This window comes from Styela clava, chromosome 2 (assembly GCF_964204865.1).
Source record: "Styela clava chromosome 2, kaStyClav1.hap1.2, whole genome shotgun sequence".
NCBI lineage: Eukaryota > Metazoa > Chordata > Ascidiacea > Stolidobranchia > Styelidae > Styela > Styela clava.
The window spans coordinates 15,773,893-15,799,147 of NC_135251.1; the positions used below are offsets into that span (position 1 = coordinate 15,773,893).

A 25,255-nucleotide genomic window follows, 5' to 3' on the forward strand; every position below is an offset into this window, starting at 1 on the left:
GGCGCCGTTTGGGCGGGGCGCAAAAACGCGAAAAGTTTTAATCATATAATGTTTAAATAAAACTTGAAAATAATTAAAATTCGTATTTTTAATTAAATAATACCAAATTCAGCAAAAGTCGATAAAAATTGTCAGCCAACAATCAATGCCGTTTGTTCCGTCACTTAGCGCAATTGACGGTGACGTCATAATTCAACATGAAAGAACTTAAATTGATACGGTACTGGGAATCACTTCAAGCAGATAGTGATTCAATTTTGGTTATTTTCTTGGCCTAATGAAATTCCTTGCCGTCTTTGATCCTGTGTTGCGAGAGCTTCTCGGTTTCATTGAAAGTCATCCACATTCAACCTCTTACCTTTCTCCAGGCGTTCAAGATGAATTTAATCGCCTTTTATGGCATCCCATGTTCTCAAAAGCCTAACAAAAAAATTAAAGTCAAGCCCTATGATCTTATATTTGACTCAACTCCTGGCCAGGCGCATCGAGAGCGGGTTTCAGAAGTTGTGAGATATGTTGATATAGACTTTGACGAGAAAACAGTGTGTGTCACAAAGAGTCTTTTCAAGTAACAAAACAGCTTGTTTTGACGATTATATTCTTTATGTAACAGAATTTATTGTGAGACACGTGTAGACTAAATTATATTATAATCTAACAAGTATAAATTTCATAATTACTCGATCGTTTAATAGGCCTATAATTTATTAATAATTAGAAAAATGTCAACTAAACGCAGAAAAGTTGATGCTAAGCGCAAAGGGATCAATGGCGCCGGAAATATTCAAATTGAATTTTTTGAGATGCAATGCAATGAGGAAATAAGTCTATATTCTATTCGAAAGATGTATCACTGCTTGATTTGTATTATAAAAAGTATCCTTAGTTTGGTTTTAAACTTTCTAAAAATATGTGCAGCCCGCCAATGACTTGCAACCCCTAATTTTGGCCCGCGAGCGACAAAAGGTAGCCGACCCCTGGTTTACAGTGATGATCTTGACGGCAAGCAATTATATGCAGAAATTATTGATTGCAAAATGTTGATTTCAAGTCGTACCAGCGTCAAGTTATTGCGACCTGAAGATCTTCCTACCTTCATAGTCGAATATGGGGATGAAAGTGTATTTCCCAATCTCCGGATAGCTTTGCAAATTTTGCTGACAGTGACAGTATCCATAGCAAGTTGCGATCGACCGTTTAGTAAACTAAAATTAATTCTGTCACATCTTCAATCCTAAATAGGCCAGGAAAGGTTGTGTGATCTAGCTTCATATATCAAGTATAGAGAGGGGCGAAACAAAGAAAACAAATTTTAATGACATCATTGACGAATTTGAGTCAAGAAAGGCACGAAAAGTACTATCTAAATCTTGTTTTTGCCCGATCGTCCACTGTTTATTGTACCGTTAATAAATTGCTCATTATGTAATTAAATTGCGTGGTTGAGAGCAATCAATTTCATATAAACTATAAAAAAAAGAAACAAGCGACTACTGCTGGGTTCACCCACGGAATGCATCACCACGGGATGTGTCTGTGTCGGTTTCATAAAACATCACTAGTGGACACTAGAGATGACCATAAATTAGTCCATTATATCATTTTGCTTCAGATATATCTATCTGTCATTACAATATGTATGGTAAAAACTTTTGGCAAAGTGCTGTCCTACTAACTCCGACTCTGGTATCAAACAATGCCGTGAAATGAGTGAAAACTATTCTGTATTTCTATTTAAGTTTTGTGATAATACGACAGAACTCATTTTCGCAGACATGAGCGTAGACATAACTAGGAACGTCGAAATGTCCTCATTGTTTACGGTTGACATCTGAGTGACTTTAACACATATATTTAAAAATATATGGAACAACAAAACAAGTGTGATCTGTTTTTGTTTAGTATACTTTTTTTCAATTTAATATGGGTGGGATGAACTACTTGAAATGCAAAATAGGAACAAATTTTTGAAATTAAAATAATAAAAGTAAAATACCATGACGATGAAAAATTGAACAAACGAGTTATTGTCTTGTATCCCAGAAAAACAAAACATAATATTGAAATAACACTTACTAAATGTTCACGCTCACAGTGCTTTTTCTTACAAACTGCATGAAGCTTCATGCATTTGATGAGGAGGGAATTTTTGAATTTTGTAAACAAAAGACGATGCTGTAAACGCAGTTTCAGTTCCAACTACTTAAATAAATATTATACAGGCAAAACAAAAATTCACGGTTGCAAATAATAACGTGAAGATATGGAACAAACTGTGAGTTTAGTTAAGGCCAAATCTTTTTGTGGATTGGTCGCTTAACTGGAGTGCCTCATTAGCGAACTATATCTGAATAGTTTGATACTGGGTTCCACTTGGCTGTGAAATATCAACGAATGGCAGAAATAAACCACGTTTCTTTTCCTTAAAAACGACATAATTGATAGCTGTTATGTTGACTTGGAGACCAAATTAGTGTTCAAAACAAACAGGCAAGGTTGATTGATATGAGCATTAAATTGATGATGCCAAAGAGCCAATTTCGGTGTGTGAATTCGCTTTGAGGTTTAGCCTATTTCAAGTAACTTTGCTGAACACTGCGCGTGCTTTCGTATATGCAGTGCGCACATATTACGCAACCAAGTATTTTCTCTGGGTCGTAATTTTAAAGAACTTAAATATAAAGACAATTAGTTGGAATGGCGATAGCTTGGGAAAATGTTGAATGAAAGAAAATAGGTGGAAAATATATAAAATAATTGTTACGAGTAAAAGAAGACACACGTTTGATACATCGATATAAATATTTTCCACATTTGCAATTGAATTCAAATCCGGAATATTGTTGTGAGACGAGATATGGCCACATATATTCCATGCTCGCGCCATGGCCGATTGTGATCCATACTTGAAAAATTTACATACAAGTACATGTATCAAACAACGGTGCCGTATGCAATCGCGTTTGCTCAGCCTCGCATGTCTTAGGCGGCTCACATTCTTAGATTTGCAAATTAATACATGATTTTCAGACCATGTCTTCTTGTAGAAAAGGTTCGTTATCTTTGCATTCTAGGTTGCCATTTGTTTCGTTTCCGTTTGAGTTAGGTACCGGAGAAGAATCTGTAATCATCGAATTGTTATTTCTGTTTATCGGTTCGTAGTATATTTGCTTCTTTTTTGCATCCAGCAATATCCCATTTCCGTTACAAGTTTCGCCTTTCAGTTGTTTTGAATCCGATACATTGCTGTTTTTCCGTGCTATTGAATTTGCTCTACTGTCAAGTTCTAGGCGAACTGAATTGGGTGAATTGTGACAGGGATCTTGTATAGTAATATCCGCGCCAGTGGTAGAATGCCGTGAAAAAAACGTCACTTGAGTAGTTTGGTTAGCACTGTTTATTGTTGAGCCTTTCCGTAAATTGCAAGCTCCCTTCGGAAGGTCTTTTCTGGTTCTCCAATCTCGCCAAGCTTTGCGCACTTCTGTTTGAACTTCGCCATTCAAAAAACAGTAAAGTACGGAAACGAAAGTACCCTGTGAATTAAAACAAAAAATACATAAAAATAGTGGTAAATTCCCGATTACATATTGTTTTGATCCGTATTTTTTGCTATTTTGCAAATTCGACAAATTTGAGATGTACTTGAAACACTGACTCCGCAATGCTGTCACTCCGATTATTTTTAAAAATAAAATCTTTCGAAAAATCCGCAATTCTGCCGTAAATTCTCACTGAGTAATACTTATTTCAGTACAATAAAAATTGATCAAATATACCTTAGATTAACTATCTTATATTAATCACACATCGAGGAAAAGTCGCGTTTTCAACCTTGTTTATGTTAACACGAAAAATTTATACGGCAATTTTAAAGTAATGAACAAAAAGGCAAATCCCGCCCACAATTAATCATGTTTCGATTGTTGTGACGATATGTTTGTAAACATCGACTAAACGTAATTTGTGCCGAAATTTTGCGATTTCCAATGCCTAGGAAAGCATTTGGAGACTGTCGCGGGCCTCTACAAAACTTATATTAATTACGGTTTTATTTTCAGTATTTTATATTGCCGCCTTTCAATCAAAAAATTTCGGTCGCGGATTTACTACTTCATTTGTCTTTAGAATCTTGCCGCCGATGAACGTATGATAACTCTCACCGGATTCACAAGTCCGTGCGAGTACAAACATAAAATAATTATCATCGTTATTGTGGCACAAATTTGTGATTTCGAGAGAATAAACACCAACGTAAAGGCATTTACGGTCTGAATAACACGTCACGATGATGAAAACAATCAGCGATTTTAGCAAAAGACAATTGCACGCGTTATTGGCGACTTTTTCAGTTTCAAAAAAAATAGAAAAAGGAATTTTATTTTCTAGTAAATTTTACCGTTTATTTTATATTTGGTATCTAATGAATCCTCAATAGAATTGTATATGTGGGAAGTATCACAGCGTGAAAACTTTGCAGCATTCAATATCTTTTTTCTAGTAAAATCACGCCACGATTTCAAAACCTCGCTGACGGCAATTTAGCGCAGCTTTCTCAATTTGTTTTATATCAGCCCTTCAATTTTGCGGCCATTAAAGTACTACATGATATTTATTTACTATTTGAGCATATCCTTGGATCGCGAGATTTTACAAAATCTTTTTTTTAAATTTGGGTCGCTTTAAAAGTTGGGAACCACTGGGTTAGAGTAAGCATGTGGAATTGGCCTTCAAACTGCCAAGATTCTGTTAATTTATTTTGTGGCTTTCGATTGTATAACTGATGCGCGTTATGAACTAAATATAACCTTTTATCTATCAACCAAGTAATCGCGATACACCACTTAAAAATTAAGATTAAGGCTTATTAGGGAGAAACACTAGAAGCGGTAGATGCATTGATAACAGCATACTATTTTGGCAATTTATATTATTATCCGATTGGAATCTAGAATTACATGAAGAATACGAATGTTCTTAATAATAAGTCTTACTAACGTACCTGAATTGAACTCAAAAACATTTCGAATGCAAGTTTCAAATGTATAGTAGGTCCATGCTTGTCAGCGAATTCATCAGTGAGTGCGAGAAATACTATGTAATGCATTCCGAGTAGAGGAATGAGGGCTAGCGTCGACTTAGCGAGTCTCAGCTTCATATCCGTGTGTGCCATGTTATGAGCCTGCAGCTTTGATACAATTAGACGAACAATGTTCACGAAAATGAAGCAATTGATCTGTAATGTATAAATAGAAAATATTGAATATATTTACTTTGAACAGAACGCGAGATACCATAAAGGCTTGTTTGATCCATAATAAAGAAGATAAAAATATAAATCCTCGCGTTTGTTTGTATATATTAAATTTTATACAAGCCGCGCAAATTTCCTATGACGAATTGCTGCTGTTGCTCGGAGTCAATCTAGAAAAAGAAAAACGCGACATCTCTAACACTTCGATTGCACTTCTCAGGTCACAGTGTAATGTACATACTTTGCTGACCCTTAAGCGAAAATCATGGACATGCAATACAATGCTCTAAACAGAACCATAGATAATTAAAAAGACAACAAAAGAAATACATTAAACTGACCACGATAGAGATTATTATCGGTACTCGTATCGTCCACCAAATATGCATTTCATCGTTCATGTCAAAGCAGCCACTGTTTTCATAATTCATACGCAAAGCCACCCAAATTAATACAGATATCCAAGGAGCCCCTGAAAAGTAAGGTTACTTATGGAATTATGGGTAAAATCAGACCATATAGTCTATTTCTGAATCGCAATGGAAGTCTTTTAAATAAATTAGAAGCAATAAAGTTTTTTCGAAATACGATGTCACGTGACGGTATAAAAGATAAATATCATCACAGTCGTCTTTTAATTTGGGAAATAGGTATAAAAAATGTTTCTACGCTTCTGAGTATACGTAATTCAACTCAATAATTCAATTAGATGTTGAAATATGTCGACAGACAGGCCCAATGCGATTTTCTGCCTTTACAATGTATTGTACATACTCGAGAATTCCAAGATAAAGATTTACCTGACCGGAGTGGGAACGATAGTCTCTATTTCCAATAAAATGAGAAAAGCAAGATTTAAGCCAATCGATTGCAAGTTCTTGGGCGCCCAAGCTCTTTATAAGTAGTTACCATGAGTAGCAATATGAAAATTTGTTCTTCAGTATAAGGCTTATTATAGTCCCACCCATCTGTCTCGTTTGGAAAAAGTATCATTATGAATTTCAAGGTTAGTTTCGATATTATCCAATAAGGTGACTCAGTTTTGGAGGATAATCCCGAAGACCTATAAATACTCCATTTCAAACTGTACAAATTTTGAGTATAGCAGGTAATTAATGGATCTTTTTTATACACGATTTGAATATCTTAAATATATATAGGGAATTTTTTTATAAGGATCAGTACGTTGAAATATTTCGAAACTGTACAAATATAGTTTTGGCAGATCCATGCGTTGTTTTAGTGAAATATATCGGGCAGTCATTGTTCGCTCTGGTATTTCCGTCGTATTAAATCAGAAGTCAGAAAAGATGACGAAAGTCGAGCGGACGTGGCACTGACTCTGCTGGGATTCTCATATCCGATTTTAGAACTCTTATCGTACCAAATTGTAGTAATTGCATTCATCTGCATTTTTAAAGTGACTTGAATGTTAACATAATATTTACATATTTGTTGCTTCCCACAATTTAGAAATATGCTAAATATCCTGCCGCATGTTTTCATTTATACAGGTGGATACGGATTTTATTATACTCCGCGCATTTTTTCTACTATATATATATATATAATACAGCACCTTTAATTATTGATCTTATTGATATATCGAAAAGTCCTTTGATGTCTTTTATATCTAATGAAATTGGACAGACATGGAAAAGCCACATTACTAGGAACCATCATTAACGTAATCAGGCCAATCAATAAAACGGATACTTGCAATATAACTTGTTGTGGTACCTTTAAAAATTAGATAAAATCATTTTTAACTTCTCTTGATAACAATGGACTAGTTTCCCCGTGAAAATTTGATTGAAAGGCTTACAGAGAAAAATACGTTTGGACTACACTGACATTTTGAATCAGATAAGTCTCCAGGAAACTCATTCCAATCAGTTCAATCAGCGGACGATTAAATCAGTAAAAAAGTTGTCTGTGATGGTTCACGATTGCATTAGTTCTCTGTGGTTTTAAAAAGACACGCATACCGTCGCCGAAAACGTTGTACAGACTCCCATGTAAAGTCATTTTAACTGGAATGAAACTTATTTCACGGAACCTTAGGACCTTAGTGTTTGCTAAAACATGTATCCTCCGTTACTTGCAAAAACGGTGGCATTTTACAGCCCTTCCAGTGCGTATATAACTCAGGCTGGTTTCCCCTAATATTCATTGGCAATCTGCCTTAAATTTTTAGGGGCTGACTCTCAAGAGTCGCACAGTGAAGTCGACTTAGGGCCAATTGACTTTATGGAATAAGTAACCTTTAATGGATGGAGAGAAAAAAACTAAAAAAATTTAAAATTTTTAATTAACAATGGAAATGCCAGGTATCACAGTTTTGCATGCGGTTTATATGACCCTCCTAAGTCGCTATTTATTAAAAAATTATATCGAAATTATTTCCCACACCTCCTTCATGGTTTGAGTGGGTTTTTGTCGAGATATACTCCTTGTGACATTGAAAAATATACTCTGAAATTTTATGAACCCTGAACAAACATATCCGTTTTTCATTGGCTAATTTTATTTTTGTGAATAAATATTCATATGTTTCTGATAATTTTAATCAGTGTATATATCTAGATAGTGTATAAGTCCATCGCCTTGTGAAATTTTAATTTTTTTGAGTTATTAATCTTTTGAGAATTAATCCTGACAGTGAAACTCACCCCAGCCGAAAGCCAGAAAACCAGCGAAGTATTTGTGCTCCGACATGACGAATACCAAGAGCATTTGTAAGTATAGTCCTTCAGCAAGCAACCAAAAGTAGTTAGCAGTAATTGCGTAATGCATCAAGGTTACGACCAGCCGACATCGGGTCTGTAAAAAATAACTAAAATGAGTCGTATTCACTTTCTTTCAAAACATTTTATACTACTATAATAAAACCCTTGACAATCTTCATTTTATATATGGCTACTTGATAGTATCTTCCAATGTTTTCAACAAGCAGTAAAATAAAAACCTGAAAATAAAAATGAATTTAAAAAAAAAAATTTGTAATAAAAAAATAAAGTTAAGAATAAAAACGAAAATAAAATAAAAACGGATTAAAAAATGGAAATGCAAAAAAAAAAACATAAAAAAAAACGCGAATAAATTGACAATAAAAAAAAGGGTTGACAACGATGGGCCGTACGAATTAAAAACCTTTTTTATTTCCATTTTAATCGCGTTTTTTTTTATTTTTATTTTTTTTTTGCATTTTTATTATTTTATTTCGTTTTTATTTTATTTTCGTTTTTATTTTTACTTTTTTTTCATTGTTTTACAAAAATTCATTTATTTTTATTTTCAGTTTTTTATTTTACTTTTTAGATTTTACTAGTGACAACGATGGGCCACCATACATGTGCAAACTAATTATCTCATTTTCCATACAGTGAGTATGACAAATTAGTATTTTTTTACCAAACTCTAAGAACTGAATTTCTGACATTTGATCATGTTTCAACATTAAATCATCTTAATTTAGGCCCGCTAAAATTAAGATTTCTGTAGTATTTCAAATAAACGTAAACACGTAATCTTTTTGGGCATTACCGACAATTATTTACATTTAAGTTATCACACAGTGATCAATGGGGCCTCGCCATCATTGTGTGCACGACAGTTCTTCCACGAAAACATAATTTGACACTGTTTCAAGTATAAATATTTATGATTGTTATTTTGCATTGTAGTTTAAACTGAGGTTGCGCGGTCATCTCGCAATAGATTTGATCTAAGCTTTGGAATGTCGGTTTAGTTGTCAATTCCAAATTATTTCAGATAAATCTTCTTGTCAAAAACCAAGCGTATATGTCAATCCGGTTCATAGCCTATTATTCATCGTATTATCTACGCATTTTTCGCATAAATTAGGTTCCGAAAACAAGCCTATTTATAGACGACCCAAAAGTTAACTTGCCACCGAGTTTCACTATACTGGCATCGAGCGAGATTTGTTGTTTTTTCTTGTTTGTCACATTGTGGGATCGAAACAGGCGTGATTCAAGACACATTGGCTGACGCCCTCTAGCTATGATGACTGCGTGACATTCTGGCGGGTCAAAAAAGGTGTGTCGTGCCAAAATTAGGTATCACTGAAACGTTTCTCTCATGATCTTCCTCCTAATAGCAGGATAAAAGACAAAAAAACATGTATTTTTTCATGACATGCTAAAATAAGAGAAGTAATCTCTATTTAACCATATAATCACCACGTACATCTTATACGTGACAATTTTCTGGTAATCATCTTGCCTTTGTGTCTATCGATTGCAAAACGCTTATTTTTGAAAAAAGATATCTACTTTGCGTTGAAATTACCACACAGTAGCAAAACTGCTTTTCCATTTTTTCAGGCTATAAAGACAACTCTAAAGTGGATGCAAAATCAGGCGGTTGAAAACATTGAATAAACAAGAGATCTCGGATGGGAGATTTTTCACTCATATACATAGCGTAAAAACTTTAAAAATCAATCCACACGATTAAAATTATCAATCGATGTATTCTTGCGTACTATTTTTTTTGAATATCTTCTTCAGTTTGAAATTAGCAATTCTACTCACCAGAACCCAACCTGTCGTATTGTATTCATGACAGTACTGTCTCATTTGATCAAAATCCAAAGCGCTTGCTACATCTGTAAGACCGTCAAGTCTGTAATGCGCCGTGAGAACGCTATCCTTGATTAAAATTACGACGTATCGTATAATGAAGGATATCATCAAGTTCATGTGAATGTAATTTCGCGTGCAGTGAAGTTTTCTAGGTAAAAACTGAATTGTTACAAAACGACTAACATGTAAAGGTACAGTTTTGGTTACAACATTAATTCCATGTTGAGGTGTCTGAGTCTACTAGTATTGAAGAGTTAATTTAATTTGTTGTTATTGTTTTCACTGGATAATAGGCGCCTCGTATTCATTTTTATCATATCAGTGACGCAATTTAAATTCCTGTTACATAAACTTGCCAAACAATTCGGTGAAGTGGTTTGAAAATATCCATGGATATGAAATGATTACAGTCTGGTGACTGTTATGCGAGAGTAACTTAGCACATAAAAACATGATAATAGAAATATATCTTTAATTTTTATAATGTGGTTTATTGATGAAATCTACAATTAAAACCAAGTACTAATAATGTTTTACTATTTTCATCGCTTAATGTAGCAACAAAAATCTTGGATAAATCTATGTTTATTTACCGTGCCTTATAAAATGATTATAATAAAAAATAACCGATGAAATCGAATACTAGCGTTGATGATTATTTCTGTGATTTGTTTTATTGAAGAACGTCGTACCTTATTTGGTATTTCATTTTGTCAACTTAATTTAGTAATATATTTTACCTCAAACCCATTTTTGTACAAAAACGTGTAATCTATTCAAGAATGAAAGTATTATAATAATCGGTTCAAAACCTCTAAATTTAAGAAAACTACTCGACGTAAATATGGATATATTGAAAATTTCCACTTATTAGCTAAATTTGAATGTCACATCTGAAACTTAATCATATTTGCGGCTTGTTAGTGGTTTTGAAATCGTGCATCTCACAACGTCTGACATGAAACCGTTTTCATTGATTTAAATCAAACAATTTTCCCAGAAATTGTGAAAATATTCGGTAAAATTATGCAAACTACTTAAATATTTTAAAGTTTTCCGAAACAGACTATCTATTGTTTCTGAGGTATGCGTTTTGTTTACATTCCACCTAATTCTTATACTAAAAACTACCGTCTTTACTCGATGCATTTTCATTGCTAGACAAATTTTTCAAATTTTTTTTGTTTGGTTCAGTAATTCGACTAATTTGAGGTTTATAGCTGAATTCGATCAATTTTTATTAGATTCTGACATAAATTTGTTGAGGTAGGAAATGAAGATGTGCAATTGGGACGATGGTTTCAACTAATCATCGCTTGTTTGCGTTAAAGTGTTGTTTTCTGTTTTGTCGTTTTAAAATGTCATTGAGACGCTCATTTTGCATATTGATCATGCTGGAGTGGATGGGTATGTGTCAGTTGTTTTACATAATTTATTGTAATTAGAAAAACGAAATGTCGCAGTGATACATCTGTCCATGTAAAGAAAATATATTTTTGTGCGAAAAATGGTTTCATCTTGGACTTCATCGACTTATTTTAACTTACTTGAAAAACGCTAGCAAGAGCAACGCAATGACAAGACAGACTAATGAAACTCCGTATCCCACGCTGTACATGATTCGAAAGTTTGAAAGCAGTTGAGTCTGTAATATACAAAGTAAAAATACTATTAAAGAATCCGACTAAATTAGTTTGTCATGTGCTACCTGTCTAATACCCTATCGGTATAGGCAAGTTGGTAAATAAGAGTCAAAACCCTATGACATCGAACACAGTTTTTACTTTACCCTAATTTTTAAAACTTATTCTGATAAAATTTAGTTAAATTTCTTGTCAAATATTTGATCCTTCCATCCCAACCGTGGGTGGGACGGGTTCGAGCCGCAACGGTGATTGTACAGGCCATATTATAATCAAGTAACTGAAGTCATCTCATTGCTGAGCGTTAATCCGGAAAAGTTCGACTGAAGATTTTGAAATATTTGGAAGGGCAAACAGAAAGTAAAAATAAACAAATGCAAAATTGAAGTTGAAAAGGTTATATTAGTTAAAAAGAGAATACAAAAATAAATTAACTTAAAAATAACTTATCCGTGTAGCTGTCCACTTTGCAATAAATGAATTGAGATTTCATCAAAAATAACAAATAAAAATTGAATCCATTTACAATATTTATTAAATGCAGTATAAAAATTATTCTCATTCGACATCGGAATTTCTAGCATATGCGATATCGAATAAATTCTGCTTACCAATGTTGAGCATAATGAAATAAAGAAGAAATGTATAACATTTACAATAATTCATTTTACAATAACCAAGCTAAAATGGTATTTACCTCGCCCTCGTTAGTATCATCAAGTGTGTCAGTTTCGTTTTCATTTGATTTAAACGGGTCGCAGTGGTCAATGTGCCGCCATACGACGTGTTGCGACAACTCGTGATCCCATGCGTTATACCATGAACCATTTTCTTGACAAAATCGAAATCCAAACTTTGTATCTAAATTCATACAACAAAAAAATAAAGATCTTATTAGGATCAAGAATGAACAAGGGAAATACTTTTAAATTAAGCTCATAATAATAAATATAGGAAACTGGTTCTGGTTCTGGTTGTGCATGACTGTTGGTGAAGAGTGCCTTCATATGCCATCAGTGGGCAAGAACGACATCGAGATTGATTTCATATGGTTTTGTCAATCGAATAATACTGTAACTTTTACTCTTATTTTCAATTAGAATTCAATTCTCCTTTAATCCGCATTGTCGGACTTGACAATATTTCGACAATACGACACTTGTTCTGGAATGCCTATTTTCCGGGTAAACAAAACTAGAAGAATAGCTTACAACAATCACAATATACCAAGATGAGAAAGACGGCCTGAAACTTACTATTTTGATTGCGGTATAAATTAGGACATGGTCCTTTTGCAATCTGGCCTGGTTCTCCATGTGGCCAACACATGTAGTTGTCAAATTCTCCGGGACAGTAAAGTTCTAAAAATAGATGGGATATGTTAGACACATAAACTTAAATTGTATCTCAACTGTATATTTTAAGAGAACATAATTCCGATCAATCCAGTTTGTCATTTACATAATATTGTCAGCTTCCAACACAATTCATTATTATATATCATATATCTTAACGAAATTTGAAAATTCGGGGAGTCACAATAGACGCAGGATTTTCATGGAACTATTCACTTTCACCATTTTTGCAACGTCTACTTACTTCCAGGTACAAGATTTGTGCTGTCTACTGCCAGTTTGCTTGCGCAATTGTCTTTATGTTCGATGAATTTGCATACAGTGTCTGATAGTTCTGAGGGATCGATCTGGCAACAAAAACCGCACTTTAAATATTAAAAGATTTCTGATAACTGATAGTGAATCATTTCGACAAAGTTAACCTCTTAATTTTCATCTAGAAACTGTAAAAGTTTCTCAATGAAATTTTAATTGCTAAATGAAATTGAATAGTGAATCATTTCGACAAAGTTAACCTCTAATTTTCATCTAGACACTGTAAAAGTTTCTCAATGAAATTTTAATTGCTAAATGGAATTCCCTTTATCATAGCTTTTCCCATTGCAGCAGTACATTGACGTGTTTCAGATATCGTACCGACCGCCATCTACTGACTATATAAGGATAAATTTACCAGCTCTACTTCGTGACCAATTGTGACTTTTTCGTCAGCACTCTTTCCGCTTTAATTTGGCTTTGTATATTTAGGACATTGCTTTGATCAAATTGTATAAGAATATAATGAATATAGTATCATCATTTATTTCACTAGCTCGTTGAATTCGTGGCAAAATTGTACGAGAACACAATAAACAAATAAATGTGTTACAATGATCACGTTAGACGTTGCAGATTCTCAAAATAAGTTTATCAGCTAAGTGCAAAATTATTGAATACGCAAAATAACTGCTTTCGTTTCGAAAATGTTCAGTAATTGGCATATAGTGCGGTTAGTCATTAGCGGCATAATAATACCAGGTCACTCTTGCTAAGATCTTGATGCGGGTATTTTTGCGAAATTACTTGATAAATTTTTGCCAAGTGTTGTAATTTTTCTGTGTTTTTATTAGTCTGATAAAGAGTAAATTTAAATAAAGTTTGACATTTAGGCTCATGTCAGACTTCGGGAATAAGAAAAGCGTACAAGATTTAATCCATCAACCCATGCATTATGCATCGGTCTCATTAACTGAATTGGAGTCGTTGTCCTTGTTGCGTTAACTTTTGGATCTTGTTTCTTACAAAGACAGAAGTAAAGGAATATGGAGATAGGATATTAGAGCTACCGCGAATTTATATTGTTATTCAAATTCGCAAATTTGGCAGAATCTGGCATCAAATAAATTTGTAATATATTGTGGTGTGAGATTATAGAACGAATAGTCTCTGATAATCTAACGATATTGATATCCGATACTAATATCGTAACATATTTCGTATAACATTAGCAGATTGATACGTTGATGTCGACAATTACCCAATAGACCGATGTGATGTCCAATAGATTCAACTCAGTAAATTAAATTCTCACTTAAAATTTGATCTTACGGCATTTTCAATATATTGAATCACTTCTCATTAAAACAAGATGATGCTTCTTGTGTATCGGTGTTCTTAAAAGCTTAAGAGAAAACTACCTTGAAATGTTAAAAAGTGCAAGTGTAAGTTTATGCCAAAAAAGAACGTCTTGTCAGATTTTGGAGCGAAATAAGGGTGCGGAAATCCGCTAATAAGTACGTATTTGAAATTCACGTCTTGTGTTCTCATTCATAATTGAAAAGCCAGGGATCTATATATTGATTTAAGTGGATCAAGGAGGCGTATTTATATAACGCAATGCGCCACAAACACAAATTAAACAACAGCTTGGTCAAATGCCAATATCTCGTGCCTTGATTGATCGAGTATGACTAAAATATGGTTAATCACTCCTCATTGGAAGGCTTATATAAAAATACTTTGTATTGATAATTTAGTGTAATAAAACTACTTACGGCACGTAGAAAACACAATATAATATTTATATACTGTCAAACCTCGCTCTTACAGAATATTTGAATAATTAAAACTGACTTTTTTCGAAAATCATTGGCTTTGAATTTCGTCTTAACAATACTCCCAACGAGTTAGTGAAACGATATTAATATAAGCTTAAATAAATAAATAATGCTTAGTGGTATTGTAAAAAGTAAATAGGTTTTGTGGTGGAGGTTGTTTTTTGAAAATTTTGGGAATTATTGGCCCTTGCCTTTACCTATAAATAACCGAATATTTCTTAGTTAGAATTCAAAAGACTTTGTACCGAAATATTCTTACTTGACGCCTGGTATCGTTAAACTTTACTGTATGAAATACTCATGTTAGAACTTTGATTTAATAAATTGCAAAACGGGAATATTATTTGTATCTTTTTTTTATTGTTAATTTAAATATTCTATCTCGCATCAATATTATAACATGGATTAGAATTGGACAATTAATTTTCTGTATCAAAATCAAATTTAGTTATTAAAATTGTGGTGTTTTAAAATTCTTTGAAAAACGTAGAAAATTTAGGATACGTTGTTTACTTGGAGGTTTACGTCATTATAGTGTGTGAAAAATACATGTGTTGTTTGGGAAAGATGCGATGGTCAATTAGCGAAGACGATGATTGGCGATAAGAAACGTTGAATCAAAATATGCGTGTCACGAAGATAAGAATTACAAAGAGAAAGAACGTGGGCATCGTTTGTTCCGACAATGCTACGTGATAACGCATACGTTATGAAATCCAATTTGGTACATTTTCAATAACTTTTCATTTCACACAATAAACGGTGTTAAATTATTCACAGCTTTTTTATTATGTATGCGATTCTTATTGTATATAGTATATAATATACAATATAATAACCAACCCAAATCGGTGCGGTATTCTAATCTTATGTTTTTGACGTCTATTATAAACCAAATGACAATAAATCGCACATGAAACCACCTTAATTTGGCTTTTGACACACATCTTATAAAACGTTCCAGGCGTTTGTATTTCGGGTTTATGGATAGTCGGAAGCATATAGTGAACGTACACTCCGGAAACTCCGCGAGTATTTCGTAAATTGAAACAACTAAGTGTTTCATTTTAAATTACATATATGTATAGGCTAAGCTTTGATAAGTATTTTTGAGTACTCTGTTAAGGTGTGAACTTTTCAAAGACGGAGAGTTTTTTATTTGATAGACACTGAATAATATAGGAACCAACCCAAATCTCTGTGATATTTTAATAAAAACGGATTAGACGCCTCAAACACTCAGCGACCGATATAACACATTGGTTGAAATTATCCTATTAATTTTTTTTTTTAGATTTTTCAATATAAACCCAACTTTTAAAAATCAGATCACAGAATCGACAGATATTAACTTGGGGACTGTGTAGTTCAAAGACACAACTGTTGTTCCTTTGCCAAGTTGACATGAATGAACTATTCGGTGGCGAATATCAAACGCTATGTGCGACAGCGTCTTATTTGTAGAATTTTTTCATTTTGTGGCAAATTTCGGTATGCCTATAGGTAGGGTTTTGTTTTTTATCAATTCTAAAGAAAACATCGTGTTTTAAAACAAGAGCTTGTTTTAAATCAAAAATTTTCTGTATTTTCTATTAAAATACCTCTTGCATCGCCGCGAAACTACGCCAGAACGTTGCATTCTGGCAGCTGCACACGCAGCCGGAATTATAATTTCAAAAATTAAATTAAATTTTTTAATTTGACTTTTACCACTATTGCGTACATTTATCCCCACTTCAAATCTCCACCAAAGTCATAAGATTTTACCCGGAATGTTTAGCCGAGATATCAGAGAGACGTTTTGAGTAAGAAAAATCATGAAAATTAGCTCACGTGCCTACTACAAAAGCAATTCGATCAAGTGCAGCCCTTCGACAAAACGAGTGGGTTGCGATAATGAAGAATATGCTTATATCGGCGGTAATCTACTGATATGAACGATGAGACGCCCAAATCTAGCCTATGTTATTTGTAAGAGTCCTCTGGTGCAAAGACGCCACAACTAATCTGTTATGACGCCATAATATGAATTTCGAGGTCATGTATTGACATTTGTCTCACAAAATGAAGTCATTGTTACGGTTAATACTGTTCGGTTACTCTGTGCTTAGCATACTTTGTTTTTTAAGGTTGAAGTGAGTTTTTCGAGGTTATGCAAACTCATTTATTCGATCGCATTTCAATTTTCGCAACGTGGTTTCATCGCAGCAGGGTCGTTGACGTAAGGCTTATCGGTTGCGTCTTACCGCGCCAACCACTGAACTACAGCTTGAGAAGGTGTGCATGCGCCTTTATCGATATTTGTGGCGTTTTGAAAGATTTATTGCAAATAAGAAGCGCTTGGCAAGTTTTTACATCCATTTTTCTTCAACCTATTTAATACAAAAAAAATCAAGTAGTACAGCCATTTTGAACAAAACATGCAAAAAAAAACTCGATTTAAAACATTTGTTTTAAAACAATTCTTTCTGAACAAATCCCTACCTATGGGGTTGTGCTCAAAGATGAAAAATCTATTTAACCAAATAAATATATAAGAATTTTGATAATCTTTTTTCATAAATCCTATACTGCTTTGGGGATTAATTTTGAATCCCTAGACATTTTGGCAGTGATCAAAATCGAGAAGTTTGATCTGGCCTGAATTTCACTCAGATCCATAGTCGTTTCTGGTTCAATTGTGTGTCACTCCAAAGAGAAAAAATAAAAAAAAAACCATACATTTTATAACTTTGCTCTGATCTGGCCACAGGTTGTAAAATGTTTCTTGGATTGTTAATTTCAGACAGAAGTTATAAAAAAATGATTGTTTTTTCGAACGAACATGGCTCCATGCTTCACGTTGCCTAATAAATTCGGAACAAAATATACATCGTGAGTGGAACGTGCCTTTATGGCGCAAAAAATTTCCACCAAACAAACGCACCAGTTTAATTGAGTGACATGTAAACATTTTACGATAAAAAACTAAACGCTATTTATTTAACTCACAGAAATTTCTATTTCTGGCAACACATCCGTTGAATTGTAGTAATCCCCACTTGCTTCAGTACCATATTCCATGTCATATTCATAATTGTTATCATAGTCGTTTTGCAGTGCCCATACTTCACTCAAAGTTGGCCATTCATCCATATTTTACCTAATAATTTTTTTTAAAATACCGCTTGATATAACAAAACCTTATTTTTTTTTTTATAAACAAGAGAGCGATGCTCAAATATATGGATACAAATGGGTACGGGTATACGTCACCGTCACCGTAACTTACCGTACGCAGTGTCCACGACTTCGCCGGACCACAAGATCGCTAACGCGAAGACGGTATTTTTAAATATTGATGACGTCATCGCACACAAAAAACAAATCTCATAAAGCCCGCAGAAATTTTCGACATAAATGAAAGTAATAGCCTTTCAGCGAAAAATACATTTTTCAACCACTGAAAATTTCGAAGCAATTAGTAGTTAAAGTGAAAAAGCGATTTTTCCATACCAACAAGAAGAAAAATACCAACAAGGACAAGGAAAAGAACAACAAAACGATCCATCTGTCTACTTCGTGTCCAATAAAAGTTTCGACTTCAATTCTATTTTTATCTGTCTAATTAATCTCGATTACATTCTAATGTCTAATTATTAGAATTTCAATTGTGAACGTGCATGTTTCTCGACCAGGTATTTTTCTAAGTGAATGATATTCACATGGACCTTTTTTAAATACCACGAGTGTCAGCAGAGTTCGCAAAAAATGACGAAAAAAGAAATATTTTACTTTGCCCATAAACAACATACGGACACTAATCTTTTGCGTTATCGCGTGTAAACATTTCCATTAACAATGTCGAGATAAAACGACGTTTCAAACAACCACGCCATATGAAATTTCTCATGTGGCCCACATTTTTTTTATTTTTACACGGATGAGTAACGTGGTATTTATAACAAGAGATAAATTTTATATATTGGGCTATTTTAAACATCAAACTTTAAAACTGCTTTTGACAGCGAAAAATTGGTAAGGGCGTTCACAAAAACATTTTATTTATTTATAAATGTGTGATGTGTTATCTTTTCGTGAACTTTTCGTGTTGAAACATTCATTGCAAGACTAGTACCATTTTTTCTTTTAACATCAACATGGTGTTTGTGTTAATTCCGTATACAAAATAAACGGCGGTAAAAAGAGAAAACTATCAAGACAGAAAGTAATTTGTTAAGATGTCCACATTGGCCTCTCACATAACTGAGAAAAGTGTTATTTCGTTGTGATATAATCAACCAGAACAATCACGAGATCTAAACGTGTGGATCTCTGTAGATAAATTCTATGCAAATATCACTATCAATAATTTACCATTCATCAGTGAATTTCAGCAAACATAGGAAGTGGAACAAAATTGGTGCATTTTAAAATTGATTTCGTTCGATCACATTGGAAATTTCGTCCTAAACAACCGATTTCCGTAAATGCCGCCACTGAACAATTTGACATATTTTTTATGTGTTCGCTTCAAATTGATTTGAAGAATAGTCATTGAAGTTGAACATTTTTTCCATTCTGGCAATATATTATCCATTTCCTACAAATATACTAATCTGAAATTTTTGTCGATCAAATTCTGCTAATATATGGTTATATGGTAAATTCGTGAATCAATATACCAATTCTAATTTAGAACAAATAAAACATGACCACACGTCATTTGATTAAGAATTTTGTGCAGTTAATATTTAAAATTCTGTTTTGTGTTCGTCATACGTCACCTAGTTTTATTTCGTGCTATTTGACGACTTCACTGTAATGATAAAAAGAAATAATTTGATGCAGCTTTCGAAACTGCGTACAAATTGAGTGATCTGTATTTTGATTCATTTTACGACGAGTACTTATTAAAACAAAAGATATATGATAACAAGAGAGCTACGCCCAAATATATGGACACGTCTGTTTGCAGTACAGTACGGTTTACCGTACCGTCAGATCACAGTCTACAAATATATTCACACCAAGCGAAGCAGTACAGTAGGACACAAAATGGCGTCCGATGCCCGCAGAACGTTTAATGACGTCATAGCAAACAAAAACAAATCTTACAGAGCTAACAGAAATATTTAAAATGAATAAAAGTAATAGCCTTCTGAGGAAAAATTTTATCTTCAACCACTGAAAATTTCAAAGCAATTGGTCCAGTATTCGAAGAAAAAGGCGATTTTTTTTAAAATTGATGGAGACAAATAACAATAACAACAAAATTTTGAAACGATCGTTATGTCCACTACGTGTCTAAAAAGTGCGCATTGTATATGTGGAAGCAACAAAAAATATTGTATTTGCTTTTCAGATTTGAAAAAAGGACGTTTTTCATTTCACTATTGCATGTTAGTTTCTCAGCAAATTTTGGGTAGTGAAATTGAAAATTTTGGTAGCACGAATTGGTTTCATCAATCTTTTTAAATATTTGAATCACAAATAATTTAATCTCTAATAACAATCAATACAAAAGTTAGTGCACGATTGGTGCTTCCGTACAAAGACCATGCAAATGTAATATAATATAACAGTAATGTGTATTTGTTGTTGTACATGAAATTACGATTTTTATCTGCGTTAATCTTTCATATAGTCAAATGAAATTCAACCACATAGCGTGGAGTAGAACCGACGTCATGTTATCGACTAATGCAAACCAGAGTATAATTTCTAATCGCGCGATTGAATAAAAAATCCGAACACGATGAGAAAGTTTATCAGACTTATGACAAACTATACCTAATTTCAAGTTATTATCGCAATTCAACGATTTAACCATGATTTTAACAGCGCAAAGTTTGCAAAATCCTGTATAGAAATTGCAGTTAATTTCATTTATAATCGATTCGTGTAATGTTTAGTTTATACTTTCGCTGAGCTCATTGTGTGCGGCTATCTTATCGTTACCGCCCTTTAAAATTGTTGTTATGTAAATACAATGTCGAAAATACGCAAGGTTAATGAAGTGCATCTCCATAAGTTGAGTGACCTTTATGTCTATTTCTTACATGCTATATACGATGATCACGATAAGACGATTAATTAGGCGCATAATGTACCTCGTGATAATGATCGACCTACAATGTTGCATGCATGTGTCTGCGACAAGTACAAAGATTTCTATTTCTCCGAAATTATAACTTTTCGATTCAACATTAGGAAACAGACATAATATTTACACAAACAAATACAACTAAGCGAGTATAAGATAGAACCGCTATTATTTGCCCAGGCAAATAATCTCTTTCGTGAGCTAAAAGGCTAACATGAACTTTAAACCTGGATGGCATTTGGATTATTTCGGAGGCTAATTTATTGAGCGCCAACTCAGCGGAACGCAAAGTGCTCTTGTTTGAATATCCGAAAAAGAAGTCCGATTAATCTTACTGGTGTTCATCATATTTGACATCGTATTGGTTTTTGTTTAGCAATGATGATTAGAGTATTTTGCAAGAAAATTTTATGTGATAATGACTCATTTAGCCAACTGTCAAAATACTCTCACCGTCACCGTTTGCTTAACTTTGTAGTACTTATCATAACTCATAACATATCATAAGATTCAATTTACTTTTAAACACTATGCTTGCCGTGATGAAGCGTTCAAAAGTATTAGTGAAATATGATGAACTTTGATTAGTTTCAAATGCGCGAATGCAGTGTTTCACTGCCTGTAGGTGAACGAAAATGGTTGCCGATTTTGTACAGAAGAATCGCATCAAAAATAAATAAATCTTCGTTTATTGTATTGAAATGCAATTAAAAGATTTAGCCAATTATGCAAAGACGTAAGTGAAATTATTTTAATTTATTATCATTATTTTCTTAATTCGATTCTATAATTCATTCCAATTAACGAAATTTGGAGTGGAGCGCTATAATAGTATGTGCTGAATGTCGATGTAACAGTTCATGCAGTGTCAGCGCAGCTGTGTTTTAGTCACCATAGAATAATTATGCGAATGCACACTGCATCTACGTAGTTGTGGTTTTCATCGCGCTCGTTTCAAATAGCTTTTACGTAATGCAATTATACGGAACCAGATCATGTACATTCAGCATAATCTGTCATCGCCCTGATGAATAAATTTGATCCACTGAGTTGGGATAAGTGGTATTGGTATATAACTTTAGGCAAAGCTAGCTCAAGCATATGAGGTTGGATCTCTGTAATAACTCATTGCTCGCTGAAAAGTTTAAATCTACTGAACCGTTATTTTAATTACCAACAGTGAACATATTCACAACATGCAGACAACATGCACGCTATATATGCGCGCATATCTGTAACACATTAAATTGGGTGTGCGTTCCCAGCTACTTTTATTATTTTTTATGTAATTTTATTAAATTATCCATGGCACATTCGCCAGTAACCCTGGCCTGTCCCAAGCAAGGGAAGGGAGGGGCAAAACCGGTATTTATAAGATAAATATAAATAAGAACTTAACCTAAATAAAGAATTGAATCGAACATGTAACAGAATAACAAGTCAATATAAAGAAAAAGTGGGCTTATCTAACTGAGTCAGCCCCTCAAAGAAATATAGAAAAAATTGTTGCGATGGTCTGGCAAACTCGGCGATGGGTTTTAAAAATAGAGAAAATGTAACTGAATTACAATTACCGCTCGCCTTTTCCTATCAACCCGGGTGAAATTCAGAAACAATGAAAGTGGAAAAATTTGATGAAGTATCAGATTAAAATGAAAACAACCAAACTAATAAATCCCCGTGGAAAAGTACACTTACAAAAGTAAACAATACACTTATACACTCAGTTATCAACTTATGAGGCATACGCGTATTTGATTGCGACAGGTCAAAATGAATTGACGATAAATTTCAACGCTGACTTATGTAAATACTCTGCTGTCAAATTAAAAAATTGTTTACAACATTGATAAACTTTTCTTCCGCGATACTGCGTTATTATCCATTTCACGTGGATTAGACGAAATAACTCAAGAGTTATATTTCACACGCAACAATAAATCAAATATTCATTAATAAGTTTTGGTGCAAATGTTGTAGTCAATCCTTGGATTATATTCGTAGATTTGACATTGGCTAGAAGTCTTTATCCGTATAAATATTCATAGAATTACAAACATTATGTATTTAAGTAAAAGGTTAAAAAATTCCTTTATTATGTAAATATGGCCCAGATAATACCTAGCAGCCAAATTCGCTTAAATCTACATGATCAGAAGATTTCAAAAGCAACGAAGTCGCAAGAAACCCAACGTAAATGAAAACACCACAGTATGTCTAAAATTTTCGTGATCGACACTTTCTTTTAAAAAAGCGAGTTGTGCAAGGTTACAAGTGTTATTTGAACTAATATGACCACTTTCTGAACGTGCAGTTTCCCAACAGTTTCCGTATAAGCTTGAGGTCGGTGGTGTTAACTTTAGCAAGGATATTTTCGTAAATCGATGTTTTTCTCAGTCGAGCAAAGATTGTTTTGGTTTTTAACGACAATAATGAAAACAATAAAATGAAGACTCACCCCTGGCAAAGAACCCATGATAACTACGACGAGAAGAAACTTTACTATTCCTGAATATGGTCTTCGTTGTGTGTAAGGTCCGCTGAATTTTGAAGACGTGTGTCGTTCGTCAAAAGCCGCCACAAGACTGCCTCTTCCCTTCTCAGCTGTCCACGTATTTACTTTGACGCTGTTTTTTGTGCAATTTCTTTTATTCCTATTGTACCCTCGACGAAGATTTATTTTCGTTGAACGAATTTTCTGGTATTTCTTTAAGCCGCGCGCATGACACTGTTCTCCAAATTCAATGTTTTTCTTAGCATCAGTGTTATCTACTTGACGCCCTCGAGAACCATTAGCGGCATCTTCTCTCCTTGTCGAGCTCGCGGTGGGAGTATTGAATAAGTAATCAAGCGGCTCTTCGGCGGCCTGGGAACAAACCATTTTAAATACGATAATGCAATTAATATCGACAAACCTAACCACTCCTTGGCACCTGGAAAATGAGAAAGACGTTTGTTATTGCAATCTTTTCGCTGCATACGATCAATAAAGTGTTTGCAGGGGGCATTTGGAAATCGGAACACTCATCGATGTCTTAAGACAAGTATGATATTTTATATTAAAATCATAATTTCATTTCGAAGCAAAAATAAAACATATTTTTGGCATTTTAAACAAGAGAATGTGCGTAATAACTGTTTTCGACATTGTACTGAGCAATTCGTGCAACATCTAAATCTTGGTCGCGGAATCGGGATCACAAATCATGTATGTTTCATAAGGGACACGTTGTAAATGTCAACTATCGAACCTCATTATCAGCTTCACCCACCAATTATATAAAATAGTGTTATTTAACTATATATTGATTCGATTGTTTTTTGTATAATTGCAAATATTACATTTTGCTAAAATATTCGATCAAATAGGGAGGCGCAAGATTAATCGATTGAAATTATTAAAAATTAGTTTATGTTATATTGGAATATCGTTAGCGAGATTACGTTAACGGAAATTGATGAGAAACGATCGAATAATCTTCAAGTAATCGTAGATTGGAAAAGAGCTGAGTTCAAGTTTTCACGTAACCTGGTAATATGTTCTTTTACGACTCTTACCGATGAAAAGAGTCAACTCAAATATTTCAATTTCTTTGTTTAAATGGAAATGATCATGTTGGCATCTTGGCGGCTTGCACACCCATATCCTATTCTTGATGGTCAAATTGTAAAGAGCTCACATCAGGTAATCATTATTATTTAAAATCAAAAAATCGAATGTATTGCTAATAAGCCTTGCATCGCACCATCTGTGTATGGTCGATGATAATGTAATTAAGTATATTGCATATATATGGAATCATTTTTGCAGTTATTCTTTCATTGGTTTATGTCATCGGTGTTGACTGTTTTCATTAAAATACAAAACTCCAATCCCTCCGGCGTAATTCAACGAAACCGTATAGTCAACTATTGGAATGGCATAACCATGACTGAATTGGTAAACTGACTCGAGATCACTTAATTAAACCGTACGATGCACACCTTGGTGATCATGTCTTTGATATTTCATTTACATGCTGGTCATAACCATTTTTACCTGAAATATATCAGACAAATGGGCATTTGACTCCTCAGACATTCGACTTTTTTCAAATGAAGGTGGTATCGCGTTATCAAAATTGATAGTATATTATTTATAATTTAGTCTTCGAGTTTAAGTGAGGTCTCTTACAGAAGCTAAAAATTCGTTTGCTTTCCGGCACATTTGTATAA

General features: G+C 33.7%; 1 protein-coding gene across 1 annotated transcript; it reads right to left on the reverse strand.

Annotated features, from left to right (window-relative positions):
• Positions 1-2,042: 2,042 nt before the first annotated feature.
• Positions 2,043-23,969, reverse strand: LOC120335611 (glucagon-like peptide 1 receptor). Its single transcript, XM_039403138.2, has 10 exons — positions 23,499-23,969; positions 13,104-13,206; positions 12,761-12,865; positions 12,202-12,365; positions 11,409-11,506; positions 9,811-10,009; positions 7,924-8,074; positions 5,593-5,723; positions 5,000-5,233; positions 2,043-3,533 (listed from the first exon to the last, which is right to left on the reverse strand). Exons 1-10 carry the CDS (start codon positions 23,919-23,921, stop codon positions 3,027-3,029), a joined length of 2,115 nt encoding a protein of 704 aa, XP_039259072.2. The 5' UTR covers positions 23,922-23,969; the 3' UTR covers positions 2,043-3,026.
• Between the last annotated feature and the right edge of the window lie 1,286 nt (positions 23,970-25,255).